Source organism: Pistacia vera, unplaced genomic scaffold (genome assembly GCF_008641045.1).
Source record: "Pistacia vera cultivar Batoury unplaced genomic scaffold, PisVer_v2 Contig628, whole genome shotgun sequence".
Lineage (NCBI taxonomy): Eukaryota > Viridiplantae > Streptophyta > Magnoliopsida > Sapindales > Anacardiaceae > Pistacia > Pistacia vera.
In genome coordinates, this window is record NW_022196477.1 from 761,912 (window position 1) to 783,768 (window position 21,857).

At 33.8% G+C, this 21,857-nt stretch overlaps 1 protein-coding gene across 9 annotated transcripts; it reads right to left on the minus strand.

Moving 5' to 3' along the window:
• Nucleotides 1-652: 652 nt before the first annotated feature.
• LOC116111150 (protein LNK1) lies at nucleotides 653-21,646 on the minus strand. Of its 9 annotated transcripts, none has more exons than XM_031397346.1 (9): nucleotides 20,324-20,462; nucleotides 19,280-19,389; nucleotides 15,701-15,787; nucleotides 14,572-15,149; nucleotides 10,144-10,468; nucleotides 8,896-9,612; nucleotides 5,126-5,274; nucleotides 1,021-1,156; nucleotides 653-939 (listed from the first exon to the last, which is right to left on the minus strand). In XM_031397346.1, the coding sequence occupies exons 4-9, from the start codon at nucleotides 14,946-14,948 to the stop codon at nucleotides 832-834; spliced, it is 1,812 nt and encodes a 603-aa protein (XP_031253206.1). In that variant the 5' UTR covers nucleotides 14,949-15,149; nucleotides 15,701-15,787; nucleotides 19,280-19,389; nucleotides 20,324-20,462; the 3' UTR covers nucleotides 653-831. The 9 variants fall into 9 exon arrangements, with proteins under 9 accessions (XP_031253206.1, XP_031253205.1, XP_031253202.1 ...); XM_031397345.1 differs by having other exon boundaries at nucleotides 15,701-15,794; XM_031397342.1 differs by lacking the exons at nucleotides 8,896-9,612; nucleotides 10,144-10,468; nucleotides 15,701-15,787; nucleotides 19,280-19,389 and adding exons at nucleotides 12,846-13,562; nucleotides 14,094-14,418; nucleotides 21,479-21,646 and having other exon boundaries at nucleotides 20,324-20,441.
• Nucleotides 21,647-21,857: the final 211 nt, after the last annotated feature.

Below are 21,857 nucleotides of genomic sequence, written 5' to 3' on the forward strand. Positions count from 1 at the left end.
GCAATTCGTCGAAACAACTCCTACAGGCTACAGGTTGGTCTAAATCAAGAAAGTTTACTCCCTTCACTGATTTTTTGCATTCGAACCTTGGAACTATATACTATAATTGTGACTTACCTTAAAACATTGAGTTTGTAGGGAATAAACTCCGAAGATTAATTGAAATACACATAAATTGATCCAAACACTCCGATCATAAAAATAAAAAATAAATTAATTAAATTAAAAGAAAACCTTATGGTAAACCACCACAACTCAAGTCGTTATATCATCGTTCCTTACTGTCAGAACTTAAAGATTGTAGACGAACAAAATGAAAATATCATGTCCATAACACTATTCTTACTCAAATCCGCCCAACTAGATGCAATTTGAATGACAAGTCACAGGTAAACCCACATGTAACAAATGAAAATTCGGAAAAAAAAAATAGATCTTACTCAACCATTTGAAATGTTAGACCAAAATGTATACGTTAACATGAAGATAAGCATGTTATAAACTATCATGGGAGATTCAGTTAAAGGCCTGGACACAACAGCTCATTACTAAAAGAAATTATCAGGTTCATGCTGCAATAATTTTTGCATACAGAATTAAGAGAAACCAGCATATTGACATCAGTGACAAACACGCAGACACTTATATCATAGCAAACGTTACTATTATGCATTGACATGAATACAAAACAAACCTAAGAAGTGAGCTTGAAAGATAAATCAAACCTGGCACCTATGTTGAGCCTTGTGATATGTTGTTATACATGATCATTGTAGTGTTTCAAAAATAGATTATATTTTACAACAATTGTGCTCAAGTAACAACTCCTTGTTACTTGTTATCACTTGTCAGAAAATGTTTATCTGCATCATTGGTGGTGTCTTCCAAGCAAACCTGTTTCTCACCCTTCACCGGAGGACTGGTGATAGATCCATTAACCTGTCAGATCCACTGAATAAGCCTAACAGTACAAAGTATGGCATTGTCAATAAAATCTACATTAAATGTGCAAAAGCTTACGATCGCTTGAGACTTAAATGAAAACGCATCCTTGGCATGCATTACTGTTGGGTCTGAGGGCCTGTGAAACAGCAGATGTGCTATGGATCGGTCTATAGGATTAGTATCAGTTTCCATATCTATAAATCCTGTGCATCTGAATAAATCAAATTACTAATATCAGTGAAAAGGAGAACAAATTTATAGAAAATTAACTAGCAAAACATGCAACAAGGTGGGGGATATGGGAGAAGAATGAAAGAAAGAGAAAATTTCTAAACCTACAAAATTAAGCTAATGTACCACACATTTCAAGTCTTATCTCTTAGCAGAGACTACCAGCCTCAGTTTATGTAAAAAAATAAATGAAAAAAACTGATAACGAGTTCATCAAATACTCTATATAAATTGATCATCAGTACTTGATGATGGAAGTTAATATTCACTCATTCATTTGTCCTTGAATTGTTTTGACATATATTCTGAACTGAGTTTTAATACCCAACTTTCTGAATGATTGGGAGAATAGTAAGGCATCAATCCACTGAGCTCACTCCTGATACAGCATGATCTACTTGGTTAGTAATGAAAAAAAAAAAAAAAAAAAAAATCTAAAATAATTCCCGCATTATCTTTTTCCAAGTTTTCCCAACTGCTATTTCTTTTGGATATCACAAAAAGTGAAAAATTTCAGTTTGAGGTTTCAGTTCCCTTGAGAGTCAAACCCCAAATTGTAGCTTCCACGCCTATCTTCTCAGAAGCTAAAGATTTCTATATATACAAAAACTTTGGAACATTTGGGCTGGCAACCATGGAAAATTTCAAGTAGTGCTTGATCATGTTAATAAACCAACATAATTGTTTGTTGCAGAGGAAGAGAAAGAGGATAAGCAGACAATTATTTGGGTGTAACAGCGGTGGAAAATGATTAATATTAATATTTGTCTTATTTGAAAAAAGCATTAAAATATTGCCCATCACTCTAAACAGAGTACAGGATGAATGGAACAAAGAAGGGTTAACGAAAAAATTGAAAAAATAACTAACAAAAATTGGAGATATGGAGCTATAAATTTAGGTCCAAAGTTCTCAGGTAAGTGGGGTAAAGCTAGAGTACAAGTCTTCAATAATAGAATTTCTTAAAATCTGAGCAGACACTTCAGAATCTGATTGTTTCTTATTAGTGATTATGTCCAGATCCATAGAATATTCTGGAGTCAATACTTAGTATATGAAACCAGCTAGAATTGAACTGATTAAATAGCTCATACAAATGTTTCAGTTGTTCTTTACTGAATGGTACAGGCCTTGGATGATTTCCAGATGTTGTGCCTTCTTCCACTCCAGCGTGATATCCTCTTGTATTTACAGGTCTATAAGACTTCCAATTCGAGGCAGAGGGCATTCCATGTAGTTTCCAACAGGTTGCTTTGGTGTGTCTTGGATGATGAAAAAACTCACACCAAACCTTTTCTCCCCTTTTTTTCATCCTCTGATCTCCATTACGATTGGGCTGATTTCCCTGTTCCTTAGAGACAAGGGCTGAAGATTTTAACTCTACATGTTTTCTTGGATTTGGATCTCCCATCATTACGTTCCTTCTACTTTCCTCTCTTCCAACTTCATAAAACACCTCATGTATAGGAGGTACAGTTTCTTTTCATAAAACCCTCCCTCTCACTTCATCCAGCTCCTTATTCAGTCCAGAAAGAAACTCAAAACACCCTTTCTTTTTCCAACATCATTGTATACTTCACACTATCCTGAGAACAATTCCAATCTAAATCAAGTAACAAATCAAGTTCTTGCCACAATATAGTTAAAATGCCAAAATATTGAGTTACCGTCAAACTACCTTGTTTGATTTCTCTCAATTTTAATCTAATTTCAAATACCTTTGCCGAATTTCCTAAATCCGAATATGTATCTCTAGTAGTCTCCCAAATATCTTTCATAGTGGGAAGGGATAAAAAGAGTTGACCGATGTCCTCCTCCATTGAATTTATTAACCATGCCATCACTGTGCTATTCTCGGCATCCCATTTTTTATAGTTGGGTCATCTTCCTTTGGGGCTTTGACTGTACCAGTCAGATAACCCAATTTCCCTCTTCCACGAACTACTAACTTCATAGCTTGAGACCATGGAAGGTAATTTTTCCCATTCCGCTTATGAACAGTTATCTGAAGGGAATGTTGATCACTGCAGCCTCGAGTAAATGATAAGGATTGTATGTCTATCTGTTCAGATGACTGCTCCGAGGAAGACAGACTCCAGTTCCAAACACCGGACATGACCGTTTTAACCATTAATTCTAATAACAAGAGAAACCTTGCTCTGATACCATGAAACTAGTAATAATACTCATTTATTTTCTTATTTCTTATTCTTATGCATGATTCTTATGCATGATACAACATTGAACTTATATAGATTAATCCCTGATATTCAACATAAAAACAGCAAGGATTATCTCTACTCTAGACTAGATAATAGCTAGATAACAGCTAAGTCTTGATAACTAGATAACAACTGGTTTTAAAAATTTAAGGCTCCGTTTGGCACACTTATTCTATCCTATCCTATTCCACTATCCTATCCTAAAATCTTAAAAATGCATTTATTTTAATATTCTCAAAATCCAATCCTATCTTATTTAACTCAAAATATTTAAATTATTTTTAACCCCCTTTGTTTGTTAATTTAACTAAACAATCCCACAATAAAAGTTTAAAAATTGACAAAAACACCTCCACCCGCCCACATATTGCTAGCAATCGGCCACCACCGTCACAAGATGGCCAAAATCTACTAGAATGGTGCACGACCGATTAGATCTAGCCAGTCATGCACCGATCTGACCTTCTCCGACCAGATCCACCGTAAAGAGTGTTCAGTTAAATTAACAAACCTAAGAGGTTAAAATATAATCTAAACATTTTCAGAAAATACTATTAAAAAATGTACCAAAAACTTCTCAGAATCCTATCCTATTTTCTAAAAATGCTATTGTAAATAGTGAACCAAACGGACCCTAAACTTCTTATCCTAAGAAATCCTAAAGTATAATATTGAATATATTTGGTAAATTGATAGACAAAAATAAAAGTAATTTGAGTGTATTTATTTACTCAGAATTTTCCTCTAAATGAAATCAATCAAGAAAGTATCATTCCTACTCTTCTGTTACTAGGATTGAAAAGAAAGATTTGGTAAGAAAAGCATTCGACAGTAATATTTTAGGTACACTGAACCAATTTTCTATACAGAAAATAATTTGGGAGGTGAGTACACGGGAAAAAAAAAAGGATTAAATAACTTACAACTAAAATACGTATAATATTCATGAAATTAAAAGACAAATATTATAGAACCACTATGGAGGAGTAGATACAGAGAGGGAAAAAAGTTAATAAAGAATCTTCATAAGGAACTCACTGAAGGTAAGATTTTGGTAATAGGACAAAAAGAAGGAAAATGATTTGAATACCAAATCCTACAAATTGTGGAATTAAGTATGTCACATCAAAGTATAAAAATAATTTACAAATACTCATATGGGTTAATTGCATACTGATAACCAGGCAACTTATTCTCTTCCCATGTAAACAAGCAAAGGCAGATAAATTGCAAGGAACTACAAAAACATAAAAATTCATGCATTAGTTTTACTTCAAATACTCAAGGCTGCATTTGTTTCACTATTTTTCCACTATCCTATCCTAAAAGCCCAAAAATGTATTTATTTCAATATTCTCAAAATTCAATTCTACCTTATTTAACTCAAAACATTAACAATTACCTTTCTCGTAAAGATAACCCAACTCAATTTTACTTTTTCCAAAATACTATTTTAAAAACCATTAGAATAGTGAACCAAACGGAGCCCAAATATACCCAATTATAGGTATATCAAGCAGCCAGCCATTAAATGTTGAGTAGCCTGTCAACAACTACAAAATTATCCAAAACCCAGAGTGTTGGCTTCATTATATATCACAACATATATGAGACTGTATGAACATTCTTCACATGCAAAACTTGAGAAAAGCATGAAACAGTCAAGAAGAATGTGCAGCTTAATAAGAAATAACAATAAGGACCAAGAAAAAAGTGAAATAACATACTTATTTGTTTCTTCAGCCATCAGTGCTCCAGTTGCATCTCTGTCAACTATGATGCCAGCACTCGAATTAGCACAGTTATGCCTTTGCTCTGCACTCCTAGCCAAGCGATATAGACTGTCCCTTATGCAAAGTTTTGTTCTAATATCCAACTGAAATATGACAACTTCAGCTTAGTAAATCAGAACCAAAACAAACACAGAGAATGTACAACTAGCATAGATGCAGAATACTATAAGGGGGCGTTTGGTTCAAGGAATGTTAGATTACTGGAAGGTTATATTACCTTGAAGATAACTGGGAATCTTTAAGAAAATCTGTTTCGTTAATTGGTTGGTATATTATATTAATATGTTTGGTTGGAAGGAATAAATTGGTGAGTATGTTATTTAAATTACTGAATTGTCCCCTAATTAAATATTATTATTATTATTATATTATTTTTTAATATTGATTATTATTTGGATTATATAACCCCCCCTGCATTTGAAAACTTAGCAAAAACAACCCCATAATAAAAGTTTGAAAAATCAACAAAACACCCCTAACAACCCAACCACCGTTGACCGCCAGCAACCACCGCAGACCTCCGGCAACCTAACAGTGCACGGAAGGCAGGAAATGGCCTCCGTGCGCCGCATGGCCATTTCCAGCCAGACTTGACAGATCTGGCAGTCAACGACCAAATCTGTCCATATCGGCGCATGACGGCCATTTTCTACCTTCTGTGCGCCATTCCGATGGCGACGGCAAGTGGCTAGGGGTGGTGGCTTGGGTGGGCTGTAATTTCTTTTGAATTCAAGGGTAATTTTGTCCAAAAAGTTAATTAATTGGGGTTAAAATTAGTAAAAGTCATATTCATGTAAATAAATTAAAAAATAAGGGCATTATTGTCCTAAAATTTTATTAATAAAGAATAGAATTGTAACAAAAAAAGATAACCTTGGTAATCTTAGAATACCTAAGAAAATAGAGGTAATCTATATTACCAATAGTAATCACTATTGGTATTTGAAGATTACCGGTATCTTATATCACTTGACAACCAAACATGGTAATCAAATAATATAAGATGACTTAACCCCAGCAATCTTCAATACTCCCAACCAAACACCCCCTAAAATGAAAGTTGACAGATAGAATATTTTACCATATCAAATATCAAAATATGCAATTCAATTTGAAATTATGAAAGTATTGACAACATTTAATGAGTATCAACAGCACAGATGCTTGCATAATTTGTTAACAATCTTTAGAAAAATGAGAATAAGAGACTATGCCATATAGTTTCAAATATCAAAATCTGCAACTCAATTTGAAATTATGAAAGTATTCACAACACATTAATGAGTATGAACAGCATAGATGCTTGCATAAATTGTTGACACTCTTTAGAAAAATGAGAATAAGAGACTATGTGTTGAATTTCACAACACATTCATGAGAACTTTTTCAAATTACGCTATACCCATCTAAAAATGGTATGCCATATAATATGCACAACATTAGTGTTTGTTTTGCATGTTGATCACTGTTGATTGTGCGTTACACAGACAGCCTACAAGCAAGTCCACTGTCCACGAATATAAAACTTCGTGCACTGATAATGCCCTCATAAATAACAAATTATTTTTCTTTATCGATTGTATCCCATTTATCATATATAGGCAGAGATTAACCTACATGGAATCTGAAATAGTTCGTCATATCCCTCATTCTCTCAGTTTTAACATAAATGATATCCAAGGAGTTCATTACGCATGCAATATTCATTTTGATGCATTAGGCCTTGTACATTGCATTAGCTGATACAAGTGCAAAATTTCCACCAAACATTGTATAGTATTATCAAGTACAATAAAATGCTTTTTGTACTATACAATGTTGCGGACCAAACATACACTAACTGTCTAAATGCCCCACATAGATAACAGATGATATTTTTTTTTTTTCTAAAACGGATATATATATCTCATACTTTATTGAATATTTCATCTTTTTGGCTTGTTTGGTTTGTCAACTGAAAATAATTTTCATGACTAATGATACAATTAAAAGATTTGAGTTACATCTTAGTATCTTTAATATTTGAAGCATGTTCTTGATGCAGACATTAAAAGAATATAGGAAATGATTTTTAATTAATAAATAGATAAGTCAAAATGCACGAAAGATAGTTTTGAGGCAAAATTCAACCTTGTTTTTGCAAAAAGATAGTAAATGAAGTATAGAAAAAGTAGAGTTTTAAATGTATCCTAACAAGCTTTATAATTACCAAGATAGTAAATGAAGTATAGAAAAAGTAGAGTTTTAAATGTATCCTAACAAGCTTTATAATTACCAAAAATATTGTAGAAGGGTTTTTAATCTAGGAAGCTTAAAATTTACCCAGAATATTGTAGTAGGCTAGGGCTATAAAAGGAGGATAGTGTTCACTCAAGAAATCAGATTGCCAGAAAGTAACAAAATTCAGATTTTTCATTAGAGTTCATAATATTCAACTAGTTTTGTTTTTCCTTGATTTCTCCTCCTAAAATATAGGCCTTGATTTCTCCTTAAGAAATCTTGGCTCCATTAGTGCTTAGAGTAATTTCAGTCCCTTGGCTAATGAAATCTTGATTTCTCCTTAAGAAATCTTGGCTCCATTAGGTTGAGGACACATCTTAATTACACATAAAAGTCTTCCAAATGATTAAACCTTTAAGAGATAAAACAGCCATAAATTTTCCTAAACTAATTAGCAAGCCTTGTTTTCTATGTTCTCACGATGAACTTAGTAGAAACTTATAAAATTACAATCTTGGGACTACAAACCATTTTTATTAATTCCCACAACTACAATAATTGGTGTGTCAATTAGTGCATCAGCAACTTCTAAAGAATAAATGCTGTGACCACCTTGATAGTGAAAGAGAGTTCGGTTTCAAGCTTTCTTCTTATCTTAAAAAATAAAAAATAGAATAAATAATGTTTTCCAGCCTATAATTCCCTAAAGTTGTAGCCTCAAAGGTCAAAAACAAATCAGCATAAACAATTTAATCACTCTTACAACCCCATCTTTGACTACTCCAAAATGAGATAAGAGAAAACAAGTCCCACTAAATCACTATTGCCAAGATGGTTTTTACCTTTATTGCTCTGGCTTTTGTTCCCTCTAAAACCCACTTCCAAATCTCTCAGTGTATTACCCAAAGCCTTACATTCTATTCCCAATATACCATAGATAATACACTAGCTTATAATTTTCAACCCTTTTATCATTTAAAATTTCATTGAAGAAACTTTGAGCTTAAAGTTAATGCACTTTGCTAATGTGCTACCTTTTATTGGTTTAAAGCTTTATAAAAGTTTATTCTATTGCTTATAACTTCTCATTGACTGGCATTATTGTATCTATAACAAGGCTAAACATCAAATGCAAAAGTTAATAATTTTCAGCTTTGCTAATAATGGAATTAAGCAATGCCAACAATAGGGTTGAGAAAGGTTTTTCTTTTACATATCCTAAATCTTGTTTTATGCCATTTGATATTTCTAAGCAGAATTTGTGAAATCAAGCAGAGTTGTAACACAATACATGCACAGACAGAGACATACATAAAGACACATCAGGTTTCATGAACAAGACACAATGCACACACATTTACCTCATCCAAACCTCACATGCACCGTAATATCGTAATTAAGAAACCTACTGATGCCAATCCAGATTCAACGGCAGATATCCCAAGAATTGAGATATATGGTTAAAGTTTTTCAAACTGATATACCTTTTCCATAACTTGCTGAAGCTGACGAAAACTGGTTGCTTCCAAAGAGATTTCATCCAGCACGGAGCTCATGCAAGAGCTCTCTTGTCCATTTGAAGAGTCAAATTCTGCAGGAACTTTAATGCTAACTCCGTCAACTTCACTATTACCTTCCATCCCAAGTTCTGACTGATGGACTTGCTTCTGAACTGAGAGAGAACTACAAAATTCCACTGGACCAGCAACATTTGCATGTTTGAAATTCCCACTGAATGGCGCTTGTAAATCCTGGCAGTGAAACAGCTTTTCTCTCTTCTCATTTGTTGTCACAGAAGGAGCCTCAAATGGAAGGCCATGAGAGCTCTCCATGGACTGCACCTGATTTGATGCATATGAAGACTCCTTCTGAGAAGGAGAAATGTGAGTATTGTTTTCAAATTTGGTACCGGATGGAGTTGGACAGACAGAAATTTGATCAGAAGGATGACTGTAGTCTATGCGCATGTAAGGAATGTGTGTCTCCATATAATTCAACGAATTTTGTTTTGTGTTTTGTTTATGTGGCTGAAGACCAGATGGAGAGAAGACTTGAAGGGAAGAATCTCCAAATAGATGCTTCAGGTCAGTAAATTGCTTTAGTTCATCATAATGCTGAAATGAGCCATTTTCCACATGTCGATCTTTTCGTTTTCCATCTGATTTGTTCTGCTGCTTCAGCTGCCTTTTTTGCAAATTGACCTGTCATACAATAGCAGAATCACATTATGTAATAAAGCTCCAGTATAGAATACTGCTACCAAGGTTCACATGGATGAACGACAACTTGCAAACCACCTCTTAGAAAAATAAATAAATAATACAAATCGAATGCAAATTTATCTTCAAAAGTTGATCAGATTATAATTCTGTAAAGGAATCGGACACAACCAGCCAATAATCTTAAGAACTAATAGGGAAGCTGGTCCTGACACTGTAAGTAGCTGCCAACTAGAACAACATGAATGCAGTCAAAATATTTAAGGAGTATAATCCATTAATCACTTCAGAATAACTAGGGAATAACAGGGATTTCACTAGAATGTTAAAATGGATTTTATCTTTCATGAAACTGTCACCATTGACCTCATCATGGTGGAAAAAGTAGTAAAAGAGCCTCAAAGTTTTCTATCACAGAAAAAAATGTGGATATTTATACCCTAACAGTGATAAGAATACAGTAAAGTTTGAAATAGCCTAGCAGTCATTTACAAGCACATATAGTCCACTGACCTTCTCATTAACCATCAAGTCATCTGCACTTTCTGATTGTGTATCTAATCCATTCACGAATGACAAGTGATTAAGACCAGAATCATCAGTATCCAGAGATTTGAAATTTATTTTTTCTCCAGCACCCAAAATTTTCTTGTTGGAATCATCAGTTGAAGCACCTGCACCATTTTCCCCTGAAGCTTCTTGATGTTCTGGAAAGCCATTGAATTCTGAGCCCGACTTCAATATATCTTCAGATCCTTCAGCAGCATTTGTAGGTGAAAACCAACACAAATCCTGTTCATTACTAAGACTGCCCAACCCAAACGTTGAATCACAACTTCTGCATGAACAAAACAAATGTGTTCATTAACAAAATTAGAGTACCCTACAACATACACAAAACAGTAGAGATTTAGTTGTGATAAAACTTCATAAAAGAAAAAAAAAGGGTTTAGAAAATTTTCAGAAAAAGAAAGAGACATTTGTAGACTACCTAAACATCCTGTCCACGTCTTCAAAATTTCCTATATCAGCCCAGCCATAATACAAGAGATCACTGCTTTCTTTGTCTTGACGATCACTATCAAGAAAGCTGAGATCATTATCCGCTTGGGAAATGTGATTGAGTGGATAACAGTATACATTATCATCCTCTGATACACATCTGTCACCCAAGATATGATTCTCTTCACTGAACTCACCCAGCTTAGCTACAGTGCCACTTTTTGATCCTTGACTTGACATCCTAGCACCATCAGATGCTTCACTTGTCACTTCTTTGGCTGTGTCACTATCACGCGAAGCAGGAAATACACCATCCTGTGTGTCAGACCATGAACCCTTTTCCAACATCTTATCCTTCTTGGACATAAACAGTAAGTCGTTTTCCTCCTTTCCCTGAATACCGTATATAGTTGAGTTATCAGCAATGCTTGTAAAACCAGTCACTTCATATCGTGATTTCTTTCGGCCATCACCCTGAGTTGCATACTGGTCCACATATTCATTACTGGGATGAGGCACTATATGATCATCACTTGCACCAAACTCATCCCACAGATTATCTTCAATCTGGATCATTAACACACATGTAGTCATAATCAAGAAATTGTCAGTGAACTCTTCGTTGCAGATAGAAATATAACCTAGAGAAAAAAGTAGTGGGAAGGAAGACAGTAAGTATACATCCATTAGTCTAGAAGCCACATAATATTCACTGCAAGCCCGTATGATAAGAATTAAACAAACAAATGCCTAGCAAATGTGTAAGAAGTTATAATTTTGTCCTAAAAACAACAAGCATACAGTGATTAATCTAGGAAGCTTAAAATTTACCCAGAATATTGTAGTAGGCTAGGGCTATAAAAGGAGGGTAGTGTTCACTCAAGAAATCAGATTGCCAGAAAATAACAAAATTCAGATTTTTCATTAGAGTTCATAATATTCAACTAGTTTTGTTTTTCCTTGATTTCTCCTCCTAAAATATTGGCCTTGATTTCTCCTTGAGAAATCTTGGCTCCATTAGTGCTTAGAGTAATTTCAGTCCCTTGGCTAATGAAATCTTGATTTCTCCTTAAGAAATCTTGGCTCCATTAGGTTGAGGACACATCTTAATTACACATAAAAGTCTTCCAAATGATTAAACCTTTAAGAGATAAAACAGCCATAAATTTTCCTAAACTAATTAGCAAGCCTTGTTTTCTATGTTCTCACGATGAACTTAGTAGAAACTTATAAAATTACAATCTTGGGACTACAAACCATTTTTATTAATTCCCACAACTACAATAATTGGTGTGTCAATTAGTGCATCAGCAACTTCTAAAGAATAAATGCTGTGACCACCTTGATAGTGAAAGAGAGTTCGGTTTCAAGCTTTCTTCTTATCTTAAAAAATAAAAAATAGAATAAATAATGTTTTCCAGCCTATAATTCCCTAAAGTTGTAGCCTCAAAGGTCAAAAACAAATCAGCATAAACAATTTAATCACTCTTACAACCCCATCTTTGACTACTCCAAAATGAGATAAGAGAAAACAAGTCCCACTAAATCACTATTGCCAAGATGGTTTTTACCTTTATTGCTCTGGCTTTTGTTCCCTCTAAAACCCACTTCCAAATCTCTCAGTGTATTACCCAAAGCCTTACATTCTATTCCCAATATACCATAGATAATACACTAGCTTATAATTTTCAACCCTTTTATCATTTAAAATTTCATTGAAGAAACTTTGAGCTTAAAGTTAATGCACTTTGCTAATGTGCTACCTTTTATTGGTTTAAAGCTTTATAAAAGTTTATTCTATTGCTTATAACTTCTCATTGACTGGCATTATTGTATCTATAACAAGGCTAAACATCAAATGCAAAAGTTAATAATTTTCAGCTTTGCTAATAATGGAATTAAGCAATGCCAACAATAGGGTTGAGAAAGGTTTTTCTTTTACATATCCTAAATCTTGTTTTATGCCATTTGATATTTCTAAGCAGAATTTGTGAAATCAAGCAGAGTTGTAACACAATACATGCACAGACAGAGACATACATAAAGACACATCAGGTTTCATGAACAAGACACAATGCACACACATTTACCTCATCCAAACCTCACATGCACCATAATATCATAATTAAGAAACCTACTGATGCCAATCCAGATTCAAAGGCAGATATCCCAAGAATTGAGATATATGGTTAAAGTTTTTCAAACTGATATACCTTTTCCATAACTTGCTGAAGCTGACGAAAACTGGTTGCTTCCAAAGAGATTTCATCCAGCACGGAGCTCATGCAAGAGCTCTCTTGTCCATTTGAAGAGTCAAATTCTGCAGGAACTTTAATGCTAACTCCGTCAACTTCACTATTACCTTCCATCCCAAGTTCTGACTGATGGACTTGCTTCTGAACTGAGAGAGAACTACAAAATTCCACTGGACCAGCAACATTTGCATGTTTGAAATTCCCACTGAATGGCGCTTGTAAATCCTGGCAGTGAAACAGCTTTTCTCTCTTCTCATTTGTTGTCACAGAAGGAGCCTCAAATGGAAGGCCATGAGAGCTCTCCATGGACTGCACCTGATTTGATGCATATGAAGACTCCTTCTGAGAAGGAGAAATGTGAGTATTGTTTTCAAATTTGGTACCGGATGGAGTTGGACAGACAGAAATTTGATCAGAAGGATGACTGTAGTCTATGCACATGTAAGGAATGTGTGTCTCCATATAATTCAACGAATTTTGTTTTGTGTTTTGTTTATGTGGCTGAAGACCAGATGGAGAGAAGACTTGAGGGGATGAATCTCCAAATAGATGCTTCAGGTCAGTAAATTGCTTTAGTTCATCATAATGCTGAAATGAGCCATTTTCCACATGTCGATCTTTTCGTTTTCCATCTGATTTGTTCTGCTGCTTCAGCTGCCTTTTTTGTACATTGACCTGTCATACAATAGCAGAATCACATTATGTAATAAAGCTCCAGTATAGAATACTGCTACCAAGGTTCACATGGATGAACGACAACTTGCAAACCACCTCTTAGAAAAATAAATAAATAATACAAATCGAATGCAAATTTATCTTCAAAAGTTGATCAGATTATAATTCTGTAAAGGAATCGGACACAACCAGCCAATAATCTTAAGAACTAATAGGGAAGCTGGTCCTGACACTGTAAGTAGCTGCCAACTAGAACAACATGAATGCAGTCAAAATATTTAAGGAGTATAATCCATTAATCACTTCAGAATAACTAGGGAATAACAGGGATTTCACTAGAATGTTAAAATGGATTTTATCTTTCATGAAACTGTCACCATTGACCTCATCATGGTGGAAAAAGTAGTAAAAGAGCCTCAAAGTTTTCTATCACAGAAAAAAATGTGGATATTTATACCCTAACAGTGATAAGAATACAGTAAAGTTTGAAATAGCCTAGCAGTCATTTACAAGCACATATAGTCCACTGACCTTCTCATTAACCATCAAGTCATCTGCACTTTCTGATTGTGTATCTAATCCATTCACGGATGACAAGTGATTAAGACCAGAATCATCAGTATCCAGAGATTTGAAATTTATTTTTTCTCCAGCACCCAAAATTTTCTTGTTGGAATCATCAGTTGAAGCACCTGCACCATTTTCCCCTGAAGCTTCTTGATGTTCTGGAAAGCCATTGAATTCTGAGCCCGACTTCAATATATCTTCAGATCCTTCAGCAGCATTTGTAGGTGAAAACCAACACAAATCGTCTTCATTACTAAGACTGCCCAACCCAAACGTTGCATCACAACTTCTGCATGAACAAAACAAATGTGTTCATTAACAAAATTAGAGTACCCTACAACATACACAAAACAGTAGAGATTTAGTTGTGATAAAACTTCATAAAAGAAAAAAAAAGGGTTTAGAAAATTTTCAGAAAAAGAAAGAGACATTTGTAGACTACCTAAACATCCTGTCCACGTCTTCAAAATTTCCTATATCAGACCAGCCATAATACAAGAGATCACTGCTTTCTTTGTCTTCACGATCACTATCAAGAAAGCTGAGATCATTATCCGCTTGGGAAATGTGATTGAGTGGATAACAGTATACATTATCATCCTCTGATACACATCTGTCACCCAAGATATGATTCTCTTCACTGAACTCACCCAGCTTAGATACAGTGCCACTTTTTGATCCTTGACTTGACATCCTAGCACCATCAGATGCTTCACTTGTCACTTCTTTGGCTGTGTCACTATCACGCGAAGCAGGAAATACACCATCCTGTGTGTCAGACCATGAACCCTTTTCCAACATCTTATCCTTCTTGGACATAAACAGTAAGTCGTTTTCCTCCTTTCCCTGAATACCGTATATAGTTAAGTTATCAGCAATGCTTGTAAAACCAGTCACTTCATATCGTGATTTCTTTCGGCCATCACCCTGAGTTGCATACTGGTCCAGATATTCGTTACTGGGATGAGGCACTATATGATCATCACTTGCACCAAATTCATCCCACAGATTATCTTCAATCTGGATCATTAACACACATGTAGTCATAATCAAGAAATTGTCAGTGAACTCTTCGTTGTAGATAGAAATATAACCTAGAGAAAAAAGTAGTGGGAAGGAAGACAGTAAGTATACATCCATTAGTCTAGAAGCCACATAATATTCACTGCAAGCCCGTATGATAAGAATTAAACAAAAAAATGCCTAGCAAATGTGTAAGAAGTTATAATTTTGTCCTAAAAACAACAAGCATACAGTGATCATATTATTGATGCATCTTTACATTTCAGTGTAAAAATTCTGTCTGCTTAACAGATAAACATTTCACAAATGGTGATAAAGCACTAACAACAATAAATTGTAAACATAGTAAATTAATATATTTAAATGTAAAAACATCAGAGGTAAATGAATGATACAATGTATATAGTCTTATTCTCCCAAATCATAATAGAAAATACTTGCTAGGAATTACAATAAAATCAAACGCAGAACCAAATGCTCATAACCTTCATATACACATGAACTACATAAAAGCATACATGCAGAAAAATAGATATTCTTTCACTAACATTAAAATTCAGAAAATGTCTTTATTATCAAAATCAACTTGACAAAGTAATTGAAGAGGTAAACCAGCCCCTTAATAGATAGCATCCCTGCAAACTAACATTGAACCATAAATGGACAGTTTTTTAAGTCTGAAAGTATAATGCTTCCAAGTAAGCATAAGAAGCTGAAATTTACAAGGCATGATTAAAAAAAAAAAGGCACTTAATGCACGAAAACAGATTAATACAGTCGCAATCAATCCCAGTTTCATTGAGATCAATCACAATAACTGCAGCCAAAGAAAAAACTAATCATCAAAGGAAATGAAGAAAAGCCTTTGAACCTTAATAGCACATCGTAACAAAAAAATCAAAGAGAATATATCAAACCAAAGAACCACAATAGAGTAGTACTCTATTTGTACAAGATACTCATCGATATGCTTGCTGCAACATTCAGGGTGAATACAATAGAAACATTAGATGTTATAAATATTTCAGGGTAGAAAGAATTATTTTTTTAATTTCAAAATGCTCATTTTCGTTGCCAAAGTTTATTCGACGGAATAGTCAGCAGCCGTCAAGGCTAATGAGCAGCAAGTTAAGCATGGAGTTAAAGGAATTATTCAGCATGGAGTAAGAAACAAAAATTTTGATGGTAAGAAAAAATTCCTCACAATACAAAAAACAGTTAAGAAAAGTGATTAAACAGAAAACAACTAATATCATAGCCAGGCCAATGGATTCACAAGACAGTCGATAAAAAAAATCAAGAGTGGCTACATAAAGCAACCTCTGTTAATCAAGAAAAGCAACGCAACGGGCTCAACACCGTTATATGAACCCACTTGTAACTTCATAAAATATATCCAGCTGAAATAGGAACATATGCCAATTTCAAATTAGCTAAATGGCAGTAATTTCTTTGTTAGAGCCTCCTGCCAATAAGTAATGGAAAATTCCTCACAATAACATTCAATATAGGCTGTAAAAGGTAAAGCGAAAACAAACTAGCACATGAATAGAAACAATTCAAGGCAAAAGCCTAATCTAATTGTCACACAAAGTTTATAATATCAGATGCATATCCAATAATGTTCCACATAAATTCTTATTTTCAAACTTCAGATGAATCATACTGTATGCTTAACCACATCATTTTGCTTTGGTATATGAGCTTAAATGCTAGATGGCATATAATATGGCATGCAGACTGAGCAGGATCATTCATAACAAATAAAGAGCATATGCAAACAGATGCCTACATTCAACACCTAGAAAGGACCAAACTGGAGGCATGAAATTGTAACAAGAATTTCAGAAGATGAGCTTATAACACAATACTCACTTAAGTGATAACATTTAAGAATTCAATCAACTTGTAAATAAAATAAGTTTCCTATATTTGGATGAATAACTAGAGTAGGGTGACCAGCAGAGGTGAACCATGAAAGAAGAAGACTCCATGCTAATTGCATGATAACAAGCACCATATTTATAGTGAACCATGAAAAAAGAAGACTCCATGATACTTGCATGATAACAAGCACCATATTTATAGTAAAAGGCTTTTTTTTTTTTAAAAAAAAAAAAAGGAAGATCTAACCGATGGAAATAGTTTAATAGTTCACAAACTGTAAATAGAGATGAGAATTTATAAATAACTTTTTTTCTTTTTTAACTTTACAACAACGAGTAGCAACACAAACTTGTTATCCACAACCAAGATTGTAGAGGCCATCCACAATATGCCCTCCACCAGTCACTGAATTCTTTAGTATTTAATGATTTCGTGGAAAAGAAAAAGAACCAAAACTAAGGAGAGAAAAGACGTTTGTTAACTGTAGTTAACTTAATAACAATTGAGTGATAAAATTTGCTAGAATGACAAAAAACTAGAAGTTAACTTGTTTGAGGTATAAAAAGGGTTGTGTTGGACAGGAAACTTGCCATTAAGAAGGCAACATGGCATGCCTATAACTCATAATGATAATCAAATATAATTGAATCTTAGTGAGTCTATATAGAATGAACATCCTACAAAATGAATTCAAGAATATAATGTTCATTTTTAAATTCACTTGGATCATAAACTATAGAGAAGGCATAAAACCAAGGAAGTAAAATCAGGTTATATTGGAAGCACAAAATTGAGCATAGAATTGCAATTGAAGACAATCCTTCTCATGAATCATTAAAAGCCAGCGATTTCTAGTTCCAAGTCTTTAATTCAATGCTACTAAGCACAGCATTAATGTTTGCATAATTAATAACCTAGAAAGTCTTCTCACAAATAATGGAGTACAAATTTAGTGAACAGAAAATTAGAATAAGGATTTACGAGTCAAGATTATAGCTGCTACTCTTTCTTCTACAAGAGATATTTGGTATTTGTATTGACTCTACATAAAAGATAACCCATGAAGCATGGAAAAGAAATATAATAATAATGAATTCAGTTATAAAGGTATTATTTATCTCTCACTCCCTCATATTTGACCTAAAAAAGCTTGGTATTGAAGTAAGCAACAATAGCACAAGTATATTATTTATCTCTTAACCCTTTATTAAGACCATGAAAACTTGGTGCCAAAGTAAGAAAATAGCGCCCATGTCCAACATGGCAACACCAACTGAAGTTGTAACTTACTTGATTTCATAAAATGAATTTAACCCAGCAACTTTAGACCTATACAGTAAAAAATGAATTTAAATCTGCCAAAAGTCATGAAAGGGTACAGTAAGGTAAAAAAAATGTGGCCTTTATAAATTTTGCAAAATGATAACACCCTTGTTCTATCCTTTTCCTTATACTATTTCACTTCAATTCTCTCTACCACTTTCTCTAACTTCCTGCAATCCCTGATTTGAAATTCCTTAAATAGTAGTCCTATAAGACCAACCTACCAGTACAAACTACACAACTTCCACCCTAAAACTTCAGAAAGCAATATTATCACTGTTCTTGGATGTACATCCCACCTGTTTAACTATTTCAAACCCTACAAACCAAAGCTACCATCCCCACCTCACGCAAACAGTGATTCATATCTAATTGGAAGCACAATCAAACAATTAAAACAGTATCCTCTAACAACAACCATTAAAAAGACATCAAATTTTGCATAGGGTGGCATGAAACATTTGCATATCTGTGTGTTTACAGGAGTCAATAACAGTTCACGACAGGTTAAAAACTTATTAAATCCAACTAAATAGAGGACACAATACAAAGCCACCCAAGATAACAATTATAAGAAAATAAGTTGACATACCACATCAGAATATAAGTAAATTAATGATTGTTCTACACATATTATCAAATTTTGTGGGCAATAGACATAAGTTGATTGCACCTTTTTCTAACAGGCCATGTAAGAAGAACGCTATAAGCCTTAAAGTTTCTTCTTTGTTGGTATATTCAATGAAGCATTTCTTTTTGTGAGAAGAAACTACGGCAATATCATTGACCGAAAAGACACTTACAAAAGAGTGAAAAAGTTGTCTAGTAAAGTTAAAATCCATCTAAAGGATCACATAAAATTTAATGAAGCATTTCTTGCTCCAGTAGTTCAAAATCTAGCATAGTTTTTCTTTTACCTGAATATATAGTTGCAAGAGTTGCTTTATATAGTGTATTAATTTAAAGCTTTTTACTTTAAGGACTGCCTTCCACCTCTTTCCATGAGTTCATTCTTCCTATACAAAAACTGGAAATGGAACCAAATTTGATGATAAACATGTATCCTTGGACAAGGAAAACAGTATCACAAGGTGAAATATAAAGGTCCAAAAAAGTGCAGCATTCTTTAAAAATAAAAGTTAATAACTAAAAAACCCAGAATCAAAAAAGTTCTAGAACATAATATGCAAGTAGGTCGCCACAAAGAGTGTTAAACCTCTAACCTATTGGTTTAAACCTAAAGAGTGAATCACACAACACAACCATCAGAGCCAAAGCAAAGAATTCTTATTTCAAAAATAAAATAAAATAAGGGAATGCAAGGGACTTAAACCCTAAAATTGTTGCAAACAGTGGTACTTTATCTAATTTATAAAGACTGATCCAGTTACTTAAAAACTAAATTGTGCTATCTAAAGGATTTCAGTCCATGAAGTTGTAGTCAGTGTTATCTCTCTACTCAAAATGTTCACTTCATCAAACACATCGCAAAAGGCTAAAAGAGTTAACCAATGCTTCTATAAAAAATATCTATACATATGTAGATCCTTCAAAAAAAATTTCACGTATAAAACAAAGAGAAGATGGGTACTCAAAGAAAAACCCAAAAGTATTAATATAATACTATATGTAATTCAAATTCTTTGAAAGTAATATGTTTTTTTATATTATTATTATTGACTAAAAGGCATTTTTTTGAGATACAAATGCCTCTTATAAACCTTATAGATGAGTTTACATGTTCCAGAGAGGTTATAAATTTCTCTTCTAAAGATAGATCAGAACTTCCTATCTATAGCAGTGATTGATAAGAAAATTAGAATCTCAACCTGAAACCATCAACAAAAAACAATCCACAAACATGATACATGGGAATATAATATTACAATACTATCAAATGGAAATAAACTAAACACATGTACACACATAAAGATATAATGTTGTCCAAGAGGAAAGCCTACCTCATAAATGCACAAGTCAGACATCCCTCTGAGGTCTTTACCCACCACTAAAGACGCATGATATTGCCTGATCCAACTTCATGTTTATGCGACAAAAATATATCTCCCAACTATGTTTCTGAATTGGAAACCAAAACAGTAAACAGGTATTGTAAATATAGCGCCCAATTCTAGTCACAAAAGACCTAACATTAAATGATTATTCATCAAATAACCGAAAAAAAAAAATTCAGTATGAAATTTTATGTTGTCTCCATCTAGCTCAATAAATGTATGGATAATAAATGGACTCACTTTAACAAAAATATAAAATAGCTCAACTTTCCTCATGGTTATGCCAAATAAAAGTTTTAATGCACAAGAGACTGAAACAGAAAGTTTAGAAAAACTCATTCAATCTATTGAAAGAAAGCATAATATTAACAAAAAGAAATGTTTCTGCACCTCATAGTCCACCCAAATGGCTTAAGAGTAAGCTGTAATTCTGGTGGCTCCTACATATTATGATGTTTCCATATTTTAATCAACTCTATAACATTCTACAAATTCCTGATGGTCAAAAATTTTACTCCTCAGCTTCAACTCAAAGCCTTTACGCTTTTACTAGGTCAAGGTTTTCTTTTTTGAAGTCCTAATCCCTGTACAGCCTATACAATGTTTGTACTAACTAGACCACTTTATTCACTATATAAGAGTCGGACATCAAATGAAACACATATATTGATGCTGTTCACGGATTACCGTTTACACCAACCAGAAGAGCCCCAATTCTCAGCCCTTTCTTGACTTATTCACGTTAAAACCAAAACCTAAAAATTATTCTGAACTCCCAAATTTTAAGCCATTAGTTTTGATTCTTTATTTTTCTCTTGCAAAAAATTTCAACCTAATATATTCCAGATTTTTCCAAGCTACCACAACACCAAAACAAACCAAACAAAGCAAAGATCTAATTTTAAAATCAATTTGAAACACCAATTTACCTCTCATTTCTCCTAAAATTTTCTCAGCAACCAAACACCACATAAATCACCCTAAAATAGAATAAAACTAATTACTAAAATTATCAAAAACAAGTTTGACTTTCTCCAAAGAGTTCAGTTTCAACAACAGAATCTACAAAAACAAAGTAAGAAAAAACAAAGCACGACTCACCTCAAATTCAAAAGTAAGCGTTTCTCGAAGAAGAATCAAATCGAGATCTCAAAGACAACAGAGGCGTGACGTAAATCGACGCAGCTATTAGCAACAAAAATCAAATCCTTCGAGGAGGTTCTAGAGTTTGGTCTCTGGAGAAAGCACTTGAATTTTGTAAAATTTTTTAATGAATTTCGTAATATTTTAATATTATTTTAAGGTAAGTAAAAAAGAGAGTCATGTAAGTGACGACACGTGGCTAGGAGATCAAAACAAGGCAAGTGGTAGATATCAGAATTCGTGGACGAGAGAGGGGAGATGAGATCCGATCAGTTTCGTTAATACTATTGGTCCACGTACATCCTACCTTCTAGAGAAACGACACGTGGCGCGCATT

What these genes read in the sequence shown, in the direction of transcription:
- LOC116111150 (XM_031397342.1), bottom strand. Translation starts at nt 20,347, where the DNA reads ATGTCTGACTTGTGCATTTATGAG. An exon ending in GACGTGGACAGGATGTTTAG is followed by an intron (nt 14,419 to 14,571) that starts GTAGTCTACAAA and finishes TTGTTCATGCAG; the next exon opens with AAGTTGTGATGCAACGTTTG. An exon ending in TTCAGCAAGTTATGGAAAAG is followed by an intron (nt 5,275 to 12,845) that starts GTATATCAGTTT and finishes GTCATATTTCAG; the next exon opens with TTGGATATTAGAACAAAACT.